The following is a 25,849-nucleotide window of genomic DNA, read 5'->3' as shown; positions in this document are numbered from 1 at the left end:
TCCCCAGTGGAGAGGAGAGAGTAGTGTGATCAGATATGAATAACAAAGTAAACTAAAGCTTCATCTGTAATGTTTAAATAAACAGAGTGTTGACAATTGTTGAGTCTTCATGATGGGCACCTAGATATTTGTTCCCTTTCTTCTTTCCAAATTTTTTATTTTCTCTCGAAACTAAAAAGCATACTCCTTGACTTGTACAAGAACCAGAGACGGTCTCTGTCCTCCTGAAACGCCAGGTGCAAGTAATTTGCTGTAACTGATCAATAAAACACTATTTACGGAACATGCACAGGCACAGACATGGGTAACCTGAGCCCTCGCTCTATGGAAATGGCTCATGGAAATGTACTGATAGGCTGATCCACACTCCTAAAGCCAGACCCCCTCTTGTCATTCCTACATTTGTAGCTACGACTTTAAAATGACTATGCTGGCTGGCATTGCTTTAAGGTGAATCAAGGAATCCTGAAGGAGGCAGGAGGACCCATCTCCTTGTCTGCCCCGTTCCTGCTGGGCGGCCACCCTTCTCCCTCCATGCACTACCACTGAGGAGTTGCTGATCAGCGCCCACTTGGTGGCCCAGGGGAGCACAGAGCAGGCCTGCCAGAACTGCAGACTGCGGCCTCCTCCTTTCACATATTCTGCGGGGAGCAGGGCACTCAGGGGGCCGGCTGAGCCCTCTCCACCAGGGCCGCCCTCCTTCTCCGCTGCTCGGGGCCACCTCTTCTTTCCAGGCTCCAGGGAAGGTGGGTATCCTCCCCTGCCAGGGCTAATATCCCTTTTTCATTCTGAATCTCTGACCCAATTGTATGGCTAATTTTGATACGACCTTTGTGAAGAGTAAATATGTTTCTGTCATATAAAGATCAGAATGTACCTTCTTACTGAGAGAGTGACTTTGCAAACAGATGATCTAGCGGCCTCCTCACCTGCTCTTTCATTTCGGCATAGACTTTCTCTGAGTTCAGTTCCACCTGCCGCTTAAACTCTTCCAGAGCAGCATCTGCCTGCTGGGCCTGCAGCCTCTGAACTTCAGTCACACGCGTCAGCTGTTCCTCCTTTTCCCTGGAAAAGCCCACAGAAGCTTCACAGTTGAAATGTAAAATTAAAGAATGAGGCTTGAATGAAAGAGCAAGATTTAACCCTCTCTAAAGTAACATTCAGATTTCAATTTTTTGATCCAAATTCCATAAAACTTCCCTGTAAAAAGCTGACAATAAAATACTTTGCCTGCAGAAAAAGAGACAGAGTGTTAGTGTCTTGATGACTACTTTCAAAGATTTCTTTCAAACTACTTTCAACGATTTTCCTAAAAACAAAACCATTTAAACCCATTTATCTCCATCAGCTGATGAATGGATAAACAAGAGAACAGTATAGTTGTACAATGGAATATTATTCAGCCTTAAAAAACACTGGAGTTCTGACACATGCTCCCCCACGGAGAGCCTCAAACACCCCATGCTAAGGGAAAGAAGCCAGATAAAAGGGGCAACATACTGTATGAGTCCATTTATGTGAAATACCCAGAATAGATAAATGCTTAGAGACGGGAAATAGATTAGTGGTAGCCAGGGGCTGGGGTGGGGGGTCAGTGGGGGATGGGGAGTGATTGCTAATGCATATAGAGTGTCCTTTCTGGTGATGAAAATGTTATGGAATTAGATCGTGGGGATGGCTGCACATCCTTGTGAATATACTAAAGTCTGCTAAAAGGTGTACTTTAAAAAAGGATGAATTTTATAGCATGCAAATTATATCTCAATTAAAACAAAACAAAAAAACAACATACCATTAGAAGTATCTCTAATGTGCATGTCTAGCAGGGTGACAGATGCAACAGAGCAAACTGATGGTTTGAGACTGTTCCATGGCCTTCTATTAGACTGGCCTACGGATACCCATCTCATTTACATCTTGAACTCAAGTTATATGGTCAAAAGGGTTCAACAGAACAAGAGAAATCTTTACATATTGAGAGAAGGAAAAAATGCAGGCTTTAGGTTATAAGTGCATGAAAGTTAACAATGACTCATACTGAGTTCTGACTACACGCTGGGCAGTGTGCAAAATATTTTTATCTATCTTCTCTCCTTTACTCTCATAGCAAACTTATATAAGAGTATTATTATGCCCCTAGTTTTACAGAGCAGGCAACTGGAGCTTAGAGAGTATTTCCAAGGCAATTACATTTAGTAGCAGATCCAGCCAGGCCCAGTCCCGGCAGGCTGATCCTAGAGCTCATGCTGTTGGCTACTACGCTCTGCTGCTTTCCTGATTTTCCAGACGCCATACTCTATGGTCTGAATGTGTCCCCTGGAAGTGAGACCGGCACTCTTCTAAAAGAGGTTCCAGAGAGATCCCATGTCCCTTCCACCATGTGAGGACACAGTGAGAAGGCACCTGCTATGAACCAAGAAGAGGGTCTTCATCAGAACACAACCATGCTGATGCCCTGATGCTGGACTTCCCAGCCTCCAGGACTGTGAGAAATAAATTTCTGTTGCTTATAAACTACCCAGGCGGCGGTATTTTGTTACAGCACACCAAACAGACTGAGACATCCTAAGTAAGATTAACTTGGCTCATCTTCCTTAAATGCAAAAGTTTCCACACACAGAAAACATTATCTCATTAACTATAGTGCCAAAGAATGCTGGGAGATAGGGTGATTTAACTCACATGAGTCAAATTTTAGAGAAACGTCATGATGGGGAGTTGGAGGGAGACATTTCCCAAACAACGATGCTACTGTCTTTAAAGAGGTGGGCAAAAAGTAATTTTGAGTTTTTTGGAATTACTCAGATCTGAGTTTAAACTCCCTCTAAGACACTTAATAATTTTCAGGCTTTCTAATAAGAACATACATGTGATATAAAGTATCATAATACCAAACTTTCTCCAAAAACATTGAAAACTTTCTCAAAGCTTGAATGCCAAAATACTGATAAGAGCAAGTGTCACCTAGTTTCCTTTTCAGCAGGATTCTCCTGTCCCTCGGTAAAGAAATGTGGCAATGCATATTTAGAGTTTCCCCCCTGTTTGGATAGAATCTGCAAGTAAGTAGCTCTCTGCATACTCCATAGTATGAACATATGCCATATCCACCTTCCCTTTATTTTTCATTATATACCACTTGGGTCAACCTCTTCATACCCACCACACATCCTTCTACTTGAAAATGACCAAATCAATACATCCCTGTGCTAAAAAAAAAAAAAAGCAGCTTTTCCGCTGAAACCCTTTCTACATGTGTGTTTCACAGGTGGAGCCACCATTTTAATGAGCTAAGGGCTTCACACTCTGCCACAAGGTGTGTGAGGCCCTCCATGGGAGCGAAGCCATTCTAGTCATGCCGCATGCCAGATGTAGCTCCTGCCCGCTGCCTTACATACAGCAATATGGTGTGGGATCCTGGAACTTTTTTAAAAAGCTTTTCTTTAAGTGGTTTACTTTAGTTGACTCTTCAACAGGAACCTGAATATCTTGCTGCTCATTTTTCTTCCATGTCGTTAAAATAAAATGTCTTTAATGTTAACTGGTTGCCAAATTCTAAGGCCTTAATGTTTTGTTTCTTTGCCACATAATGTTAATATTAGCTAGTGGACAACAGTGATTAATAACCGGATGTTACACTGAAGACTGATTCAAGAGACATCACCACACAAAGGACTGAGCACTCTGATGGCCATAGGGAATTTCAATTTGGTCTGGTGCATTTTCATTCTTCTTCTATTACTCTGCCCAAGAAGCAGGAAGGCTTGACCAGGGTTTCCCTAATACAAATATTGAATATTTGCTTACATATTCAAATATTTATTAAAAAATAAATATTCAAATATTTGAATACGAAAGCAACAAATGAGAACAACATAAAGTCATATAAGGTATACTGGGTACCATGTCCTAGACCTAGGTTGGCAAATGTGATGGATATTTGCCATAAACATTTTGTCACAAATGTTTAATGGGTATTTTCTCTGGTGTGACAGACCCAAATGACTGAATGGGGCTGCCGAGAATGCTCTGTTAAGAGGATTCTGAGACCAGGCTCAGAGGAAAAGGCTACTGTGGTTGGTGAATAATATCCCCCTGTAGGGGAGAAGGGTTAGGCAGCACAAGAACTACTTCCATGCTACCCAGGGACGACAGTGACTAGTTCATCCTATGTTACTCTTTCATTTTTTAGGGCCTTCTAAAAGCACTTGAAAAGACTTTTTCATATCAGGATTACAATTTTTCAAAGGTTTACTTTGCTTGGTCAGTCTGTCCATAAACACAAAAGAAAGTACACTGGACACTATCTGAAAACTTAAAAAATTTATTTATCATATAATTTAAAAATTATGTACCATTACTTAGCCAAAAGAAAATTTTGCTAACACATTTTATAAATATATGACCAGTGGCTGAAATATCCACTCTGTTCTATGAATGCTGTAAGTCAGCTGTTTTACATTTTTTGCCCAAATATTCACATGAGCCATTTAGTTAATGTAAACACTTTCAATTTAATAGGGCAAATATTTTCTCTGTATCATTTCATTCTTACCTACCAAGTTTAGTCACTTACTTTAAAACTAACTTATAGCCACACAAATCAAAGTCATAAACTTTACCTATAATCAGGTATATATTACAGACCATATTTAAGATACTGTTAAAACCTTGTGTAGTAATGCACATTGCATTTAATTGGTAATTTCCATCACGATTTACAAATAGAAAACATTGATGTATATTAAATACTAAGCATGGGGAAATGAGGAAATCTTCCAACTGGCTTCCAGTCCCACCACACTTGCTAGTAGTAAAGCTAAATATCAAAAAAGGCCTCACTCAGTGTAAATCGACATGACAAACACATTGAGCGCCACTAATATTTAGAAAGTTTCTCTCTTAATATAAATAAAATATCTGTCTTAATTTAAATAAAGAGATGATATTCATTTTAATGAGGGATACATTTTAATATCTACTAAAGTAATGAAGTACACGTGAAAACTTTCAGCATTTGAAAAAGAGAAAGGTCTGCTTCTCACTAAGAACAGTATTCCTTTTACCATGATTCCGGAGTATGTCCTGTAAGAAGCAAAAAAAAAAAAAAAAAAAAGATTTTGAAGACTATTTCTTCCAGTGGAACTAGCTGTGGGGCTGAGTATAACTGCACCACTCAAGTGCCTTAAAGCAGGGCCTCCATGAAGATAAAAAGGTGGGAATAAAATTTGCTTTTTAGTTCTAATTTATTTATAAAATGCAGTAAATTTTCCTCGTCTGAGAATATAAAGCCTAAAGAAAAAAGAAGCTGCATTCTTATACAACCACAAGCCAGCTCAGATTAAAGGATGTTCTGAAGTGCATGATCATTCCAAAAAGGCAATAAAATGTAGGAGACTAATAGACTACAATTTAGTATTTCTTGAGCTTTACGAGCTAACATTTATATGTACAGGCCAACCTTAATTTGAAAATCTTCCCTTTGCACATTTCTGTACCAGCACTTTTGATAATGATGGCAGTGATCCAACATATATTTATAAGGCTTCACATTACAGGATACTTCATTTGCTGCCAGCGTGGCATCTCCACTGGAAACTCCAAGAAAAACAAAACAAAACAAAAAAACTTCAAACAAGTCTGAAAACCAGCTAGAAGAGTCTCCATTCCCTTTCCAGCTGGGCTGGAAAACAAGACTTTCGAGCAGCTATATCATCTACATGCATGGCTGCTGATTGGCACTCGAGGTGATTAGAGTGAGTCAAAAACATGAAGATACAATTGACTTAAAAGTCATTAAAAATAATATCTTTCACTACGCATGATAAATGAAGGAACTTCTTTGGCCTCTTCTTCACCTAACTGCTAGGACTAGGGGTCTCTGCTAAATTCTTATTAAAAAAATGGTAAACACTGTGAACAACTAAACATTTGATACTTCAAGAGTCAGAAAGAAACGTGCAGTAAAATGGAAAGTGGTATTCCTCTCAATATTGGGAAAATGACAATACTCCTCAATTGTTCTATAGATTTAACACAATCACTGTCAAAATCCTGGATGGGATTTTGCAGAAATTGACAAGTGGACCCTGAAATTCATATGGAAATACAAGGTACACAGAATTGGCAAAACAATCTCAAAAAAGAAGAACAAAGGTGGAGAACTCACATTTCCTGATTTCAAAACTTATGACAAAGCTAGGTTAATCAAAACAGCATGCTACTGGCATAAGAAAAGACATATAAATCAATGGAATAACCAGAAATAAACCCTTACATCGATGATCAGAGAATTTTTGGCAAGGGTGCCAAGACAATTCAATGGAGAAAGAACAGTCTGTACAACAAATGGTGCTGGGACAACCGGATATCCATTTATCCAAAAGAATAAAGTTGGATTCCTTCTTTACAGAATACACAAAGAGTAACTCAAGATAAACCACAGACCTAAATGTAAGAGCTAAAAATATAAAGCTCTTAGAAGAAAACAGGAGTAAATTTGGGTGACCTTGAGCTAAGCAAAGCCTTCTTAGATGTAACACCAGAAGCATAAACAAGAAAATAAAATATAGATCAACAGCTTCAGCAAATTTAAAAACCTCTTGTGCTCCTAGGGATATCATCAAAAGTGAAAAGAAAATCCACAGAAGAGGAGAAAATACTTGCCAGTCATATATCTGAAAAGAGACTTATATCAAGAATACATAAATAACACTTACAAATCAAGAGTGAAAAAAAAATAAAGAACACAATTTAAAGATAGGTGAAGAATCTGAATAGATGTTTCTCCAAAGAAGATATACAGTTGGCCATAAACCCATGAAAGGTCACTCAATAGCATTAGTGATCACCAAAAACTGCAATTCAAAACCACAATGAGATATCATTATACAACCTCTCCTATGGCTGTAATCAAAAGACAGATAGGCACAAGTGTTGTTTGTTTTGTTTTGTTCTTTTTGCATTTACCCTGTGTGGGCTTTGTTTAGCTTCTTGAATCCATATAATTATGTCTTTCATAAGACTGGAAGATTTTGGCTATTATTTATTAAAATATTTTGCTTCTGGGGCACCTGGGTGGCTCAGTCGTTAAGCGTCTGCCTTCGGCTCAGGTCATGATCCCAGGGTCCTGGGATCGAGCCCCGCATTGGGCTCCCTGCTCCGTGGGAAGCCTGCTTCTCCCTCTCCCACTCCCCCTGCTTGTGTTCCCTCTCTCACTGTGTCTCTCTCTGTCAAATAAATAAATAAAATCTTTAAAAAATAAAAATAAAAATAAAATAAAATATTTTGCTTCTATTATTCTATTCCCTCTACTTCTGTGACTCAAATATAATTTATACATTGTGATTATCCTACAAGGTCCTGCAGCTCATTTTTTTAGTACATTTTTCTCTTTGTCCTCAGATTGGCTGATTTCTATTGATTTATCTTCATGTTCATTGAATCTTCTTTTTCTCCACTCTGTTGTTATATTCAGCCCACATTTTAAATTTCAAACGTTGTATTTTTCACTGTTCTTCTGTTGAGATTTCCCAATTTCTCACTCGTTACTACCAATTTTTCTTAATGTCCTTGAGCGCAACTATAATAGCTACTTTAAATTTTTTATCTGCTAAACCTAGCATCTAATTCATCCTGAGGTGGTTTCCACTGATTATTTTCTTGAGAATAAATAGGTTATGTTACCTATTTCTTCTTATGTCGAGTAATTTTGGCTTGTATCTTTATGAATGAGACCTTGTAGAGAGAGTGGATTCTGTTATTTTCCTCTGAATAGTATTAATGGTATTAATAGTATTAATACAATTAATTTCAATTGTTTGTTTTTAGAAGGCAGTTAACTTGGCTGAACTCAAACTATAAATTCTTGATGTCATTATGGTTTTGCAACTATATTTTTTAATATATTGTACACATATTTCTAAACCAATAAATGTAGCTTATCTACAAAAAAAAAAAAGCCTATAAATTCTGTCTCCTCTGTAGGTGACAAAAGTTCATATATAAACTCAGCTCTTTTAGTATTACCTGGGCTGCTTAGAGTTCTCTCTAACCACGCATGTTTCAGGGATCAGTCAGAAATATGGACCAAAATTATACAAAGAATTTGGGCTTCCCGTCCCGCTTCTTCACTTATTTCTTGGGTATCTCTCCATATTAGTTTGCCAGTGGTTGCCCCATTCTTTCATCTGGTTCTTCAAGCACTAAGATCACAGTGCTCACAAATTCTAATTGTCCCATATGGCACCAAATGTGGAAGAATAAATACTATAAAAATGGGAAACTCACCTTTCCTTCTTCTAACTTTCTCTTTGTGTTGATTCATTCTCCAGGGCCATCAGGTAGTTGTTATTTTATATTTTGTACAGAGCTTCTATTTGTGGGAGGATTAGTCTGATAGGAGCTTACTTGGCCATAATATAAACTGGAACCCTTCCCCCTTTTTTGTTGTTTTGACTGGCAGATTACTATTCATTCTTTAGGGGGTTCAAATGCCAACTCTTTGGATAGAATTGCTAGCTACTTCTTTTGCCCTGTTAGCACTTTTTATATACTGCTACTGTAGCTTTTTTTTTTTTTTTTTTTCCAGGGAGGGTCATAGTTTTATTGCTGGGTTTCAAGGAAGAGGCTCAAATCTACCCAATTTCCCTCAGCTTGGCCACCAAGTCCTCCGTGGTCTCCACCTTGATGCCAGCTGTATGCAGGGGCTAGTCCTCCACACTAACCACAGAGAGCTTGGAGGTCAGGTCCACACTCAGGTCTCCCGGTTTGATGTCCTCAATCTTCTTGGCTTTCACAATGTTGGGCAATGTGGCATAGCGGGGTTCGTTGAGCTGCGGCAGGCAGCTTCAGGTGCAAGGTCTCCAGGCCCCCATCCAACTCCTGCTCCACTTTCACCTTGTCCCTTCCACTTTCACCTTGTCCCTTCTAGTGTCACCTGGGAGGTGAATGTGCCCTGTGGCCAGTCTAGAAATCCAGCTGTCATCTGCCCTGTTTGGTTACAGTCACAGCATTTTATATGTACCATTACAGTTGTTAATTTATACATTTATCTTTTCTAGGATAATGAAATCTCTTTGAAGCTAGGGGAATGGAGGATGTGGGGACACAACCGTGTCTTCCTCATATTTATATTATATACCTGGAGCATACTACATGTATAGAATAATTCAATATTTGTTTCATAAATTTATATTATATCATCTAGATAGAACCAGAGCAAAACCATGGAACATAACAAATTCCTCAACCTCAGCACTACTGACATTTCTGGTCAGATAATTCCTTATTGTGGGGACCTGTTAGGTTCATTGTGCTATGTTTAGCAGCATCCCTGGCCTCTGCTCACTAGATCCCAGTGACAATGTCCCACCCCCAATTCTGACAACCCCAAAATGTCCATAAACATGCTGAATATGCCCCGGAGGGGCAAAATCATGCCTGATTGAGAACCACTAGGCCAGAAAGTATGGTTCTTTATCAAATTCCATGGAGTGAAAGAAGCCTTAGGTATCCTTTAGTTTCTGGGTGTATGATTTTCAAACAAGGTTTAGGATACTGGTAATGGGGAATAACCCAAAATAAAGCAATTACCACCCAACTTCTTAGAGAATTCAATGCCTTACAATGCTTATACATGACTAGAATGGCTCCATCACCAGGAATCTGCTTGTTCCTACAGCATGTGCCTTATAGGTGTTTTTGAACTAGAGAGAGAAGACTCAGATAATCCTAAACTGATGATGACAATGATGATGATAATGATGATGATGATATGCTTGCATAGCTCTTTACAGTTTATGAGTTTTTGCATGTATTTTCCCAACTAGGTATATATTTCTCTCTTCTTTAAAGATTTTATTTATTTATTTGAGATAGAGAGAGTGCACGAGTGGGGGGAGGGGCAGAGGGAAAGAGACAAGTGGACTCCCCGCAAAGTGCAAGCCCAATATGGGGCTCAATCCCAGGATCCTGGGATCATCACCTGAGCCGAGGTCAGATGCTCAACCAACTGAGCCACCCAGGCACCCCTAGATATATATTTCTAATGGAAAATTTTATTTCATTTTATTTTTTTAAAGATTTTATTTATTTATTTGTCAGAGAAAGAGGGAGACAGATTGAGAGTGCAAGCAGGGGAGCGGCAGGCAGAGGGAGAAGCAGGCCTCCTGCGGAGCAGGGAGCCTGATGCAGGACTCAATCCAGGACCCTGGGATCATGACCTGAGCCGAAGGCAGACGCTCAACCGACGAAGCCACCCAGGCGTCCCTCTAATGGAAAATTTTAAAGAGGAAGTAAAAACTAATAGGGGCAAAACTGATAACTATAATTAATTAAGAGAGTATACTTTGCATGGTAATTGTACTTAACATATATAGATTTTTCAGTGTCAAGGAAGGAATGTTTTGTAATTATCTAGTTGGACTGATGCCATGATTTGTTCCTTTAGTTTATCAAATGACCTTTGATAGGTGGCAGAAGAGAGTGAATCTAGATATGAAAGGAAGAGAAGTAGTTAAGTCTTAAAAAGGCAAACTCTGAAAGGCAAACTGAATGACATCCAAAAATATCAAGTGGAGGAATAGTTCATATATGAACAAGAGATAAAAAGTTCTTGTTGCATAGAATGAAAAGGTGATTGTTGAGATTATCAGCATTATGGACATGATGTGGGCAGATAGAGGTAATTCAGTAATGAAGTCCATAGAGCTATATATGAAAGTAGCTTGGTGTATCAGTTTCCTGTGGCTGCTGTAACAAATTACCACACACTGAGTAGTCTAAAACAATAGGAATTTATTCTCTCTTAGTTATGGAAGCCAAACGTCTATAATCAAGGAGTCAGCAGCACTGCACTTCCTCTGGAAGCTCTAGGGGAGAATCCATTTCCTGACACTTACAACTTCTGGAGACTGCTGGCATCCTTGGCTTCTGAATATATCTCTCTCTGATGCATCTTCACATCACCTTCTCCTCTATGTCCCTTCTCCACAGTGTCTCTCTTATAAAGATGCTCATGACTGGCTTTAGGACCCACCTAGACCATCTCCTCATCTCAAGATCTTTAACTCAGTTACATCTGCAGAGATCCTCTTTTTTTTTTTATAATTTTTTTTTAAAGATTTTATTTATTTATTTGACAGAGAGAGGCACAGCGAGAGAGGGAACACAAGCAGGGGGAGTGGGAGAGGGAGAAGCAGGCTTTCCGCCAAGCAGGGAGCCCGATGTGGGGCTCAATCCCAGGACCCTGAGATCATGACCTGAGCCAAAGGCAGACGCTTAATGACTGAGCCACCCAGGCGCCCCGTGAGATCCTCTTTTTAAATAAGAACATTCACAAGTTCTGAAGATTAGGATATGGACATATCTTTTTGGGGGCCACCAATCAGCCCGCTACACATATGTTGATAAGGTATAGTCTACTTTCTGTTTTCAGGCTCTGATAATAGCCCTAGATCAAACTTCTGCTCATCTCTGAAACACAGAAGTCTTTACTTCAAACACACTATATCAAAGAGCCCATGTGGAGTGACATCATCAAGATGGTGACATAAATCATTTCCAACTTCAGTGCCTCTCACCAGAAGACCAACCAGCAACTATCCATAGACTTGACACCATTGTGAAAATCCCAGACCCAAGGATATAAATGAAGCACCCCCATGGACCACAGAGACTGAGATGGGTCACATCAGAAAGGTAAGAAGAGAGGCTCTACTCTGCATCGCCAGCCACCCAACCCAGGCCAGCATTACACTACACCACGAGCACCTGGTTTTTCCAGTGGAAAAAGGAGAGTCCAAGGTAGACATTCAGTTTCCCCAGTATTGCAGGATGCTCCTCAGAAACCCCACTACAGGAATCAAAACAGTATGGTACTGCAATTTAAAAAAACAAAAACACACCAATAGAACAAACTGAAAGCCCAGAAACAAATCCATGCATATACAGTCAACTAATATTTGACAAGAAAGCCAAGACTCTTCAATGGGGAAATGACAGTCTCTTCAATATATGGTGCTGGGAAAAATGGATAGTCACACGCAAAAGAATAAAACTGGGCCTCTATCTCTCCCCACTCACAAAAATTAACTCAAAATGGATTAAAGACTTAAATGTTAGGCCTGAATCTATAAAACTCCTAGAAGAAAACAGGATAAAAGCTCCTTGACATTGGTTTTAGCAATGACTTCATGAATATGACACCAACAGCATAAGCAACAAAAACAAAAAGAAACAAGTGAGACTACATCAAACTGATGGCCAACAGGTACATGAAACAGTGCTCAACATCACTCATCATCAGGGAAATGAAAATGAAAACCACAATGAGCTATCACCTCACACCTGTTAGAATGGCCATCATCAAAAAGACAAGAGATAACAAGTGTTGGCGAGGATGTAGAGAAGAGAACCCTTGTGCATTTTGGTGGGAATGTGAATTGGTGTAGCCACTATGGAAAACAGTATGGAGGTTCTTTAAAAAATTAAAAACAGAACTATCATACAATAGGGCTTAAATGTAATCACAAGGTTCTTATAAAAGGGAAGCAAGAAGGTCAAAGGAGAGACAAGGCAGTATGAGAGAGGAAGCAATGGAGAAAAGACAACGCGATTCAGGGTCCCAAACCAAGGAATGAAGACAGCCTCCAGAAGATAGAAAAAGCAAGGAACAGATTCTTCCCTAAAACCTCCTGGCAAAAACCAGTCCTGACAAACCTTGATCTTAGGAACTAAGTTTCATTTTGGACTTCTAATCTCCCAAACTGTAAAATAATAAATTTGAATTGTTTTAAGACACTATGTTTGCTGTATAGCAGCAACAGGAAACAACAACAACCAACAAAGCTAGTATATAATATTCAAAACTTAGAACACATCAAGGGCTCTCTGAGATACTTAATATATGTAATATTTATAACTGCCTTAACAATGCTGTATGGACAAAAAAAAAAGTCAGGAAAAAGTTAAATCAGGCAAAGAAAAAAAATCCATAGGTTAAATTTTGTTACAGTCTTCGAGCATTTCAAGTTTCTGTGTTTGCTCTGTTACTTGACTCCTTCTAGGTAATGTCACCAGGTTTAAAAAAAAAAAAAAACACCTAAAAAGCCAAGTTATTTCTTCCCAAAGGGCCTATTTACATATAATAGTGGCAAATTTGGATGAGATAGGACCCAGGGTAAAACTCTCCAAAGACTATCCAGTTAGTTCTCGATATTCCCCTTGACCAAGATGCATCTGCCCAAACATGCAAACTCTGAGTGTGGGTAAGTGCAGGGAATCAGTATGATTAGGAAATAAAATTTCTGGAGATCAATGAATGACTGCTAAGACTTACAAAAGGAAAAAGTGACCATGGAAAGTTTTGTTTTTTGAAAGTAAGTTCGTAAGACTAGAAGCTGGCATAGAAAAGAAGTGTGCAATGGATAATGAGGAACGAGGTGCTGTTGAAAACTCCAGGACACCCCTGGGATTATGAAAGTCTAAAGAAGAATGCCAATTCACAGCTTTTTATGGAAAAGTTCTAAGGCCCTATGAGGAAATGATGCTGCCATGCATTTCTGCACTCCTCATATCAAAGACATGTATCACAATTTTGAAACCCAGTGTGGGTATGCATGGTGCTACACAAGGACAGGGGTGCCTGCTTGGCTCAGTCAGTAGAGCATGTCACTCTTGATCTCAGGGTTGTGAGTTCGAGCCCCATGTTGGGTGTACAGATTACATAAAAATAAAATAAAATCTTTTAAAAAAATATTAGCCAAAATACACAAGGACAGTGCTCACTTTGGCAGCACATACACTAGAATTGGAACGATACAGAGAAGATTAGCATGGCCCCTGCACAAGGATGACACGCAAAATACACAAGGACAAAGTGCTTTCCTGAGTCACAGAGTAGGCCACATATAAGATAATCATATAATCACTGAAGGCTAAAAACCAAATACAAAATTATGTTTAAAATGTCCATAGCAAACCTGAGAAGACGGTTTTCCATTCTTCTTCTTCCTTTTTAGAAGAACATAGTATTTTGAGTTTACAACAGAGTCATCCAACCTTTTATTAACTCATTCATCAAAAATTGGTTAAGACTGGGGCACCTGGGTGGCTCAGTCGTTAAGCGTCTGCCTTCGGCTCAGGTCATGGTCCCAGGGTCCTGGGATCGAGGCCCGCATCAGGCTCCCTGCTACGCGAGAAGCCTGCTTCTCCCTCTCCCACTCCCCCTGCTTGTGTTCCCTCTCTCACTGTGTCTCTCTCTGTCAAATAAATAAAAAAAATCTTTAAAAAAAAATTGACTAAGACCTACTATGTGTTAACCACTAACTTATATTAAGAAACAAAGCTATATGAGAAACCTGTCTAAGAAGACACCATCAGGTAAAGGAAAAAAATATATAAGTACCAAATATTGTAACAGAGGTTTAAACACAGTGCCTTGAAAAACAGAAGAGGGTTCAGAGAGATTTCATTCCACTCCATTCAGGAAGAGATGGATCTGTAGGAAACAGATCTCTACTGTAGGAATCCCCATCCTATTATGGTAAATCAGAACAACCTTCTTAGAAGCCCCTTGGGGACAAGTGGGCTTACATACAGCAACAGTAAACATAGAACAAAGAATACCAGCAGTTCCCAGCATAATCCTGGCTCAAAGAGGACAGCATTGATAGAACCATGGGCAAACACACAAATGATGCCCCCGTGCTAAACCAGCTAGAGCTTTTTCTCTTGATACTAGGGGAAACACTCAAAAAGGGTACGGTAGCCGTATAAAGAAGTGCTATGGAACTCTCTTCTGACAAGGACCTTGTATTGTCAATGATTGAGGCTTCCCTAGCAGGCTCTGCCCCCAGAGCCAGACTCCAGTCTTGAAGAACCATGATTGGTTTTGAAACACGTTACCTATGAATAAGAATGAGGAATCTTCTTCAGCTACACAAAAATCTCTTAAAATTATATGGATTTCAGCTAGGAGATCCACAAATTTCTTGACGTCAACTGGATTTGAATCATGATGTAAAAGAACTGATCCTGGCATCAACCTCCTACCCTATATTTTCAGCAAGTTAGTCATGTTCTAGGAGCTGAGGCTAGGGTCCTGGCAGCAAATTTTGAGACCTATTTGGTCAGATACCTGTAGAAAGCCCAGAAGTATAAAAATGGATCCAATCATGGAGAAATTATAGTTTGATTAAGGGGGAAAACACAAGAAAAAAAATCAAGTAGTAGTGTTATATTATATATATTATATATTATATATTATATATTATATATTATATATTCTAAGCGCCAAGGGAACATGACAAATGGAAAAAGAGAGAATCTGTATAAGAAACCAGTCTCAGAAGATCAGAAGATTTGTGTGTAAAGTATAAAATAAAGCAATGTGATGACATGTTTTCGCAGTTTAAAGTTTTACGTATTAATTTTGTGCTAAACTAACTTCTGCCTATAATATAGGCCTATAAATAAATGAAAAGAACTCTACCCCAGCAAATAGAAGAGCGATTGAAATATTCACGGTAAAATAAGAAAACCTTGAGAAAATGATCCTTAAAGATAAAACAGCTACAGTGGATAGTGAAGAAAAATTCCTTTAAAATCTTTAAACTTCAAAAAAATCCCAAATCTAATGTTTCCTTTTATGTTTCCTATATTTAAGAAATCACTGATTAAAAGCTCCATATATGAATTATTTATCAAACATGCAAAGCTACATACATACCCACCAATACAGCTTACTTTATAGGCAGGAGTGTATCAGTAAATAATAAGGAGAGACACGTTCATCCTATAAAATGACAAAGCCTAAATACATTGAAATAGGTGCAGGACCACTTCCTGTTACTAGGGAGAGGAAAAAGGCAATGTGAAGTCATTCAAGCAGAATAATAAGTAAACCAAAGCCAGATCAAAGGAATACAGAAGAAAGGCTGAAACGTGAAGCTGAAATATTTATTTCCTTCAAAACATCATCCATGCCTTGTCCCTGGGCAGTTCAATATTTCAAAGTAGCTGGAAAATATTCTCACTTACATTCATCACTATGCACAAGTAGATCAAATTTTAAGTAGGCAAATTTTCTCTTTATTTACCAAACATAAATGCAATATTTATCATTGAGAGAAGTTTTTCTGCTTATCAGAAATGATTTTTAAATTATGTGAAATAAGGCACCTGGGTGGCGCAGTCGTTAAGCGTCTGCCTTCAGCTCAGGTCATGATCCCAGGGTCCTGGGATCAAGTCCCACATCGGGCTCCCTGCTCGGCAGGAAGCCTGCTTCTCCCTCTCCCACTCCCCCTGCTTGTGTTCCTGCTCTCGCTATCTCTCTCTCTGTCAAATAGATAAATAAAATCTTTATAAATAAATAAATAAATAAATAAATAAATAAATAAATAAAGTGAAATAATTTTAAAGTCCTAATAGACACCTTTCAGTACTTCCAGTGGATGAAGCTGCTACAAATTATAACATTCATGGTGTAACCATAATTTTTAATGCCTTCACAAATGATGAAATAGAGTAAACATTTATTGAGTGTTTATTATGCTCATTGGTTTAGAGCAGTTCCTGTACTATTTCATTTTTATACTGATAAGAAAATTATCATTTATTTTTTTTTCACCAATGAAATCAAGGAAGTTTAGAAGAGTTTAGTGATTTGCCCAACTATTTACAGAATCAATGGCAGAAGGAGAAATTAAAGCAGCCCATCTGACTTCAAAGTCCAAAGTCATTCTACTACAACTACATCATGCTATTTCTTTAAACCTGTATGTATGTATGTATGTGTGTGTATATATATGTGTATATATATATACATATATATAACTAAATCACCATTTGATGCTAATTGATTAAACTTACAAGTAGGTCCTTACTATTATTTATCCTCACACAACACAAATATTTGCCTATCAACCACTTTCAGAACATTTGAAAGCTAAAATATTTATCAAGTATTTACTTAACACCTATTGTATCTGTGCTTGGTGCTAAAAAAAACAATCAACATCCCTGCATCCAATATAGAAAAGAAGACAAACTCTACACTATTTTCAGTATGATAAAAGCCACACAATAATATGAACATAATAATATGAGCCAAAAAGGACCAGAGGAATTCATTGTGCCTAGGGTAAAATAGAAAAGCTTCATAAAGGGCATGTCATTTGGTAAGATCATCACGAAGAATGTTAAAGAGGTGTAACATATACATATATATGTTTAACTATATATTAAAATGTAAATGTATATTAAAATACATATTTTTATTTGATATTTGTAAAATATCTTTTATTTTCCTCCTTACCATCATACTTTCCATGAAAAGAGCAAATCTCCATCAGAAGATTCTTATTTATTTCAAGGGAAAGATGAACACGGTAGAGGTAAGAGATTTCTAAAGATAAAGTTTTGTTTCAGATAAAATATGCAACCACTTCTGCTGATTATAAAAAGCACACACTCTAAGTGCGTAAAAGTGTGTTAGCTGGATTAATGTTAATTTTAAGAAACCAATCTTTATTTAGAAACATATTATCACCCATGTTTCACTGACCATTTCTCCCTACCTCATACTACATTTTTCCAAAGGCTCCAGTAGTTATCTTATATGTGCTTAGCGATAAGTTCAGTCACTATTCATCTGCTACCATGTGCTATTCATTAATTCATTTACCATTACTGTGTTAAGCACCCATTATGTGCCAGGCACCCTTGCTAGTGTTCAGAAAACATCAGTGAACTAATCACACCCAGTTCCCACACTAAGGGAGCTTTCAGTCTAGCAAAGAAAAAAGAACATTGAATTAATACAAATGAGAACAATGAGGATTCAATTCAATGACAAAAAAAGAAATACATTAAGGGTTTATATTACAGTGTTAAAAACTTTAAATAGGAATTAGGATGAAAGAAAGTGATGTTAAAGTTAACTGAATTTGTATGTCGATTACACTTCAATAGAAAATAATATTTTTTTAATGAAAAAAAGAAGTTAACTGAAGGATGAGGAGGACTGGATAAAAGAAAATGCAGGGTAAGAGTATTTCAGCACAAAGGATAACAAATGGAGAAGCTGCAAGAGAGAAGACTGTGGCTAAATCAGGGAAGAGAACAGGGGCCAAGATCACAAGGCAGGGAACAGAGAGAAAAGAGCCTGTGATAAGGCTGAGAAGTACCCTGTCATACTGAAACCTAGAGACGGAACTTTATAGCTTTGTAGAAAAACTACATTGTGTGAGATGAAGAACATAATGGATGGGATTACAGGCATTACTAAAGAAAAGTCTTCGTGAACTTGAAGACTTAGCAATGGAAACTAACCAAAACAAAGCACAGAAAAACAGAATAATAAAAAAACAAAGCATTGGTGACAACTGTCAGCAACCTAATATTTGTGTACTTAGAGTCCTTAAAGGAAAAGAAAGATGGGGACAGAAAAACATTTGAAGAAATTATGGCCAAAAGCTTTCCAAATTTAATTAAAATTATAAATCTACAGATCCAAGAACTCAAAAGAACTCCAGGCATAAGACAAATAAAACTACATGAAAGCACAACATAATCAATTTGTCCCAAAACCAGTGACAAAGAAAAAAAGAATTTTGAAAACAACCAGTAAAAGGACAAGTCCAGAGGAGTAAAAGTAAGGATAGCAGCAGATTCCTGGTAGAAGCAACACAAGCAAGAAGACAATGAAGCGACATCTTTAAATTGCTGACAATTAAGTTGGAGCTATGCCATGAAGGCAAGAACAAATCAGTATTAGATAATCTAATAATACATTTAATAATGACTAGATTACCTAATCCCAAAATGATCAATAAAATTGATAATCCTCTAGCCAGACTGATTGGGAAAGAGAGACAATACAAATTAACAACGTTACAAATGAGAAAGGTTCTGCACTATAGATTCTACACATATTAAAAGGACAAGAAGACGTATTATGAAAGAAAGAGAAAACAGAAGTTTAACCCATACTTTCCAGCACATACAAAATTAACTTAAAAAAAAATGGATCACAATCCTCAATGTAAAACCTGGAACTATAAACTTCCAGAAGAAAACCTTTGTGATCTGGGATTAGGAAAAGATTTCTTAGATGTGACCCCAAAGGCACCACCTGTGAAAGAACAAATAAATACACTGGACTTCATCAAAATTAAAAACACCACTTCAGGAGCACGGGGTGTTATGCACAAACAATGAATCATGGAACACTACATCAAAAACTAATGATGTAATGTATGGTGATTAACATAACAATAAAAATTAAAAAAAAAAAACACTTCCTTGAAATAAACCATTAAAAGAACGGCAAGGAAAGCCACACACTGGGAGAAAAACATTGGCAAATCATGTATCTGTTAAAGGACTTGTATCCAACATATACAAAGAATTTACAAGACTCAATAATAAGAAAACAACCAACCCAGTTAAAAAAAGAGGCTAAAGATTTGAACAGATAGTTGCCAAAGTAGATATACTTATGGCAAAAAAAGGACATGAAGAGTTTTTCAACATTAGTCACTAGGGAAATACAAATTAAAACCACAGTGAAGTACTTGGACAAGCCTGTTGGAATTGTGAAAATAACAACACTGACCATATCAAGTATTGGCAAGGATGGGGAGGAAACAGAACTCTCACACACTGCTGGAGGGAATGTAAAATAGTACAAAAGTACAAAGTACAAAGTACTGTCTGGACAGTAGTTTGGCAGCTTTTTAAAGAGTTAAACATACACCTCCCATATGATCCAGACATTTGACTTTCAGGTTTTTATTCAAGAGAACAAAAAGAAAATGTCCACACAAAGACTAATGTTTATAGAAGCTTTATCTATAATAGCCCCAAATTGAAAACAGCCCAAGTGTCCATCAACAGATATATGGGTCAACAAATTATGGTACATCCACAGAATGGAATAATACTCAAAATTAAAAAGGACTGAACTACTGATATTCAGTAAAACATGGATGAATCTCAAAATCATTATGCCAAGGGAAAGAAGGGAGACCAAAAAGTACATAATTGTATATGCTTCCATTTATTTAAAATTCTAGAAAGTATAGTGACAGAAAGGAGATTAGTGCCTGCCTGCATAAGGAGAAGTCAGAGAAAGGTGGGCAGGAAAGATTTCATAAGAGCAGAAGGAATCTTTTGGGAATAACCATATGCTCACATAGACATATGTTTTGTGTTGGTCGTTTCACAAGTGTATAGGTATGTCAGAATGTGAAACTGTATACTTTATGTGAAATGTACTGTATTTCAACTATAACTCAATAAAGCTATTAAAATAGCCCTGAAATATATTAAAATATGTTTATTCTCACTTATTATAAGAGAACTGCAAGTTTAAACTACATTGAGATACTATTTATCACATATCATCTATCAGACAAAAAATTTAAAAAAATAATATATTCTGTTTGGGAGGCTGTGGGTCAAAAATCATTCTAATATGTAGCCAGTAGAAATTCAATATATATATATATTTAATATATATATTTATATAAATATATAAATTTGACAATATAAAACAAAACTACATATATGTTTATCTTTTGACCAGACAATACAAAAATACATGTCTACTAGGTTATTGGTTACAGCATCAACTGTAATTGCAAATATTAAACCAACCTGTATGCCCATAGGTAGGACAGCTTTTGCATAAATTATGATTCATCTACACATTAGCATACTATGCTGATGTATGAATGACCTCCAGTTTATAACAAATGGAAAAAGCAAAGTATAAGAAAAAAAAAACACTGAAATATACACATATCTGCTCATCTGTGCAAAAACAAATACAGAAAGGATCTGTCAGAGACTAACGAATGAGATCACCCACCTACGGGGGCTAGGACCGGAGAAGACAGGACAGAAGAAGCGGAGGTGGGACTCCACTTCTCTGAATATATCTTTCAGTGCAGGTCTCATTTTTTAAACCATGTTAATGTTCCATTTACTCAAAAAATAAAGAATAAAATCAATGAGGATGGGGGTTGTGATTCTAAAATGAAATGCCAACAGAAAAAAAAAAATCTCACAGGACTTGAGCTCCTTCAACGAGAAGGGAATTTCTGCCCGTTTTGGTCCGCCTCTCTCCCACACCTGCTAATGAGGGGGGGCTTTGGGAGAAACAATCATGAAGGCACTGTCCAGCCCCCTCCTCTCTCCGGGAACGTCCCCTGCCATACACAGGCTCTTGCTGGCCGCTCAGGCTGTGACCAGACGAGTACATTAATTCTACGAGGGAGGATTCCCAAGCCGCATGTTGGCCACACACCTAAACCATAGCCCCATCTACCTGATTCTTCTATTTTTTCAAATTAATTCTAAATTTGAGAGGGAAAGGAGGTATTATTATTTACTGGCTTCTAATCTCTTCCAAATAAAAAATGTTACAAATTTTTCAGGTTTTTTACAAGTTTACATTAAGAATTTATTCCTACTGAATAGACCCTAGCTGTTCCTAATAAAACAGCATCATAATTTTATTTTCATAAATAATCTTCCTTAAAATTCCTAAGGAAATCTATAGAAGCATGCCATTCCTAGTTCAGGCTTTGTTAGTAAGAATTTGTGATAGTTCTGACAGACGGGACATTTAAGTTCACTTTTATTTGTTCTAAAATAAATCTCTTTTTTTAATTACTCCAGAATTTAAGCTTTTTTAAAAAAAGATTTACTTATTTATTTCAGAGAGAGAGAGAGAGAGAGAAAATGAGCAGGAGGGCAGAGGGAGAGGGAGGAGACTTTCAAGTGAACTACATGCTTAGCATAGAGCCTGATGCAGGCTCGATCTCATGACCCTGACCCCGAGATCATGACCTGAGCCAAAACCAAGACTCGGATGCTTAACCAACTGGGCCACTCAGGGGCCCCCAAAATTTAAGCTTTTAATGTAGCAAGGAAAACCATATTTATATGTGAAAAAAAAAAAAACAAACAGAAATAAAGCCTGAAAAAAACCCTCAAATCTCTGTGAGACTTCTACAGAATAAAGCGACAAATTAAAAACAATCTCAATTAAACTTTATTGAAATTAATAAATGTTCTTATCCAGTTAGCTAAATAAATGTCTTTTTAAAATAAATACAGTTTGTAATAACATTATATAGGCCACATTGAATCTGTTTTTAAAAATAAACATAACTATTTAAATAAATTTTTAATATACCTTCCAATTCACACTACCTAAGTAAAACGGCTGTGAACTGTAAAGATGGGAGATGTTGGTGAAGAGTCCCTCTTGAGATAGAGCTGGAATAGACAAAGCTTTTGGACACATGGGCTGCACTTCCTATAGCTTCTTGGCCTCTGTGTGTGTGTGCTCCATTTTCTTCTTGGCCTCAACATCACTACTCAGAACTTCAGCTTGCACCACATCTTAGTGACTTTCCATGTTTCCAGCTTCTGCACTGATTCAGTCTCTAGGTTTTCTAGTTCCAAATTCCCAAGATCAGGAAGGAGGGGCCGTGCACTAAAGCACAATGGTTAGGACTAGGGGCTCTAGAGTCAAACACAATTTCAAATCCTCCCACCTCCACTTACTAGCTGTGACACCTTAAGCTCTTTATATCTCCAAGTAAAATGAGTTTGCTGCCTTCAGATCAGGAGTCCACTCTAGACCCAATGTAGCCGGCAGAGAAGAAGAGTGGTCCTACACAAAGAATATTCTGGTGGGCAGCTATCAGAAGCTGTGTGCCGGGCATATTCTCCCATTTGGGACTTCAGTGAAGAATAAGCAATAACATATACCTAGTATATGTTGCCATCACTAGGATTAAGTCATTTAAAAAGCATAAAAGGAGATCTGAGTGACACAAAAGGTAAAAGTCTGAATTCTATCAGAAAAAGAGCACTGAATTAGAGGAGTCAGAAGGCCTAGAATTAAGTCCCAGCTCAGTCACGTATGAACTGCACAACACTGGTTAAATCGCTTAATCTCTTTGAACCTCAGTTTCTCCCTTCAAAATGCAGATGATCACAAACAACCACATAAGATTTTTGAGGATGAACTAAGAGGATATATACCGCAATCATTTTAACTATAATGCATTAAATAAAGTATTGCTATATTTTATTAGTTTATCAACTCTCTACCAGTATTAAACTTATTTCACCACATTTCATTGCTAAAGTGAATTTTGACTGCAGTAAAGCTCAAGAAGCTAAATATATAAACTGCTTAAAACAATGAGTTTTGCACTTAATTCCTGAAGAAAGAATCCAATAAACCTAAAAGCCTCATGTTACAAATTAAATCTACTATGTGAAACAGTGTCACAAATGTCTCCATCAACAAGAGGCCTCTTGACCTTCATATCACACTGACGCTGATTTAAAGCAGTGTGCTCTCACAGAAGAAATGCAGAACTGTGGAAAGACACATCTACAAAGAAGTACTTAACAGAATGGAAACTTCCTTTTCCAATCTGAAACAAGGTCACCACATAGTTCTGTCCTCTCTTCAAGCCTTCCATCATGCTTCTTAGAAGGGAGGGTTATGTCAGCATGCTCACTGGGGCTAAGGAATGCTTACAGTAAATGGGAAACTTTGACTACTCTCCATCTAAAATGGTTTCAGATGCTCAAGCAGAGTGCAGAAAAGAGAACAGATGGGTCCCCCCCCACCACCACCAGTGATACTTAAGAGTGCTATTTTTAAGAAGAAAATTATGTTCAGAGTTTGTGGGCACTTTCCAAAGTGTAGGGATAACTTTTCTCAAGATGACACAAATGTCTGCATCAATACAAAACTGAATACTTTTTAAATCACCTAAGAAAAACGAATATAAATTTTTGATGGTGACTACTAGTAATTTATCCATAATTTTCAACTTTAAATATCATGGTACCAGTTGCAAGAAAAACAAGCTATTCTATTCCCGTTAATTACTTAGAAAATTATTAAACTGAAGCTTTAAATATATTATAAATATATGTTCACATGGTAGTCACAAACTGTAGAAGAACGACAACAGTTTATGGGTGTGATAAACTTTCATGATGAATTGGAACTTTCTCTACCAAACAAGGTGACTCTCCTCAGTAATAATTTCAAACACTGCTACCATTCAAAACCACTGATTAGTTAAAATGGAGCAAGCTAAGGAACAATTAACTTCCCAAGTAAAGAACTTGAAATGTTTCTCATTATAATCACATAGCACCCCTTTAAAAAGCAAAAGCAAAATCAAAGAATCAGACATCAAAAGACCATTAGGTCTTTCAATATAGACCATTTCCAGACCTACTTTACTCCACATCAAACCTCGTTCAGGGTGTTTTCATTGTTCACTAAGAATAGAGATATATGGTTCAAATTACTGAAAGTTTCTTCAAAGTTCCTTAACATTTGTATATTCCACACCTAAAATGAATAAATGTTCTATCAAGTAATAAAAAACTAGAAGATCCAAATTTTAACAAAGTCCCCAATTTTTAAATTCCTTGTTAAATTTCATGACCTCAAACTTGAGGGACTATGAGGAAGGAATAAAGGAAACAGTAAGGAAATAAAAAAAAATGTTTTTCTTAAGGATGGAAATGTTTGACCTTCGCTTATTTATTGTTTATTATAGTCTGACAAAAATCTTTCTTCCAGAAAACCAGGTCTGTTTGCTTTACTCCTAACCTCATGCTTAGACGTCAACACGTTACCACATTCATGTCTTGAAACATTTTATTCCTTCTGGCAGGGAAATTCTCTCTTCTCCACCAGCTCGTTTGCTGTTCTTCAAAACCTAGTTTTATTGCAGAGAGATATTCGGGAAAGTTAAGTCTTCTTCCAGCATCAGTTTCATCATCTACCACACTGCTACCAATTCTCCAACCATTTGCCATTCCCTACAGGAGAAAGTACATCCTTCTGCCCCCAGCTTTGGGGGGATTTGGGATCCTTCTCAGTCTGGACCACCAGTCTCCTGTATTCCTGATCTGAGTGGGTTCCTTTTCTCCAGTTCCTTCACATGCCCTCTTGCACTCTCCGTCCCTCCACATTGGGTTCATACTCTTCCAACCTCTTGGATGACTTTTACCATGTATAAGAATAAATGTATCAGGTATGTAAGCCACCGTGTGCAGAGTATGCCTTGGGGATACCATCACAAAGAGATCTATTATTAAAATTAACACCAGGTTGAGAGTTAGCTTATATGAATTTATTACTGATAAAACTTATTTTCTGAGTCTCCATGAAGAAATAACTGTGAGAAGTTATTATCGTTATGTTTTCCAGTATTTTAGATGTGCTATTTAATTTTGCTTTCTTCCTTTACACTTTTAACAAACAGGCTTAAGTCCAATGTGAAATTAATTGAGCTTAAAGAAACATTGCTTTCAACATGGGCGATGATCTCTAGCTTGTCTCAATTATGCTTTGTTTGTAAGACTTGATTTCTTATCACTAGCATTGGCACTATTTTTCTGATTTGCAAAAATACAATAAAATATTAAAATGACCATATAAATGAGCTGCTATAGCAAAGGGAAACAACACTCACATACTGCCCAGTGGCCAAGAGGTGTAAAAACCTAACAATTCTATTGTGACTCTCTTGGCATAAAGGTGGTGATGTTCTTAATTTACTATTTTTTATGACGATGATTATACATGGATGGATATGGAGGGTAAAAATCTGTCAGAGTACTTTGAGCACTGATGAGCAGCAGAAAATTTTGTTTGCAAGGCTAACAAAGGAGATACAGGTAAAAATATCCCAAAGTAGGGAAGGGCAACCCACGCAACTTACCTGCTCACTCTAATTTGATATAAATACAACTTAAGAACACCAAGGTCTCCTTGTTATAATTCTATGGT

At 37.3% G+C, this 25,849-nt stretch overlaps 1 protein-coding gene and 1 non-coding gene across 5 annotated transcripts in view; one reads left to right on the top strand and one right to left on the bottom strand.

Moving 5' to 3' along the window:
• The window catches only part of CEP112 (centrosomal protein 112), a 475,433-nt gene that overhangs the window by 307,417 nt on the left and 142,167 nt on the right, over positions 1 to 25,849 (bottom strand). For all 4 annotated transcript variants that reach the window (XR_004302419.1, XM_032429545.1, XM_032429547.1 and 1 more), the window contains exon 18: positions 930 to 1,065. Coding sequence is in view for 3 of the 4 variants with exons in the window: in XM_032429545.1 (XP_032285436.1) it covers positions 930 to 1,065 (136 nt within the window). In the remaining variant the exon portion in view is untranslated. The remainder of the gene's footprint in view (positions 1 to 929; positions 1,066 to 25,849) is intronic.
• On the top strand, positions 13,778 to 13,884 carry LOC116648159. Its single transcript, XR_004302446.1, has one exon. It is a non-coding gene; the product is annotated as a U6 spliceosomal RNA (small nuclear RNA).

Source organism: Phoca vitulina, unplaced genomic scaffold (assembly GCF_004348235.1).
Source record: "Phoca vitulina isolate PV1807 unplaced genomic scaffold, GSC_HSeal_1.0 scaffold41, whole genome shotgun sequence".
In the NCBI taxonomy this organism is placed as follows: Eukaryota; Metazoa; Chordata; class Mammalia; order Carnivora; family Phocidae; genus Phoca; species Phoca vitulina.
Note: the sequence above shows the minus strand (reverse complement) of the source record. Positions and strands in the feature narration are given on the sequence as shown.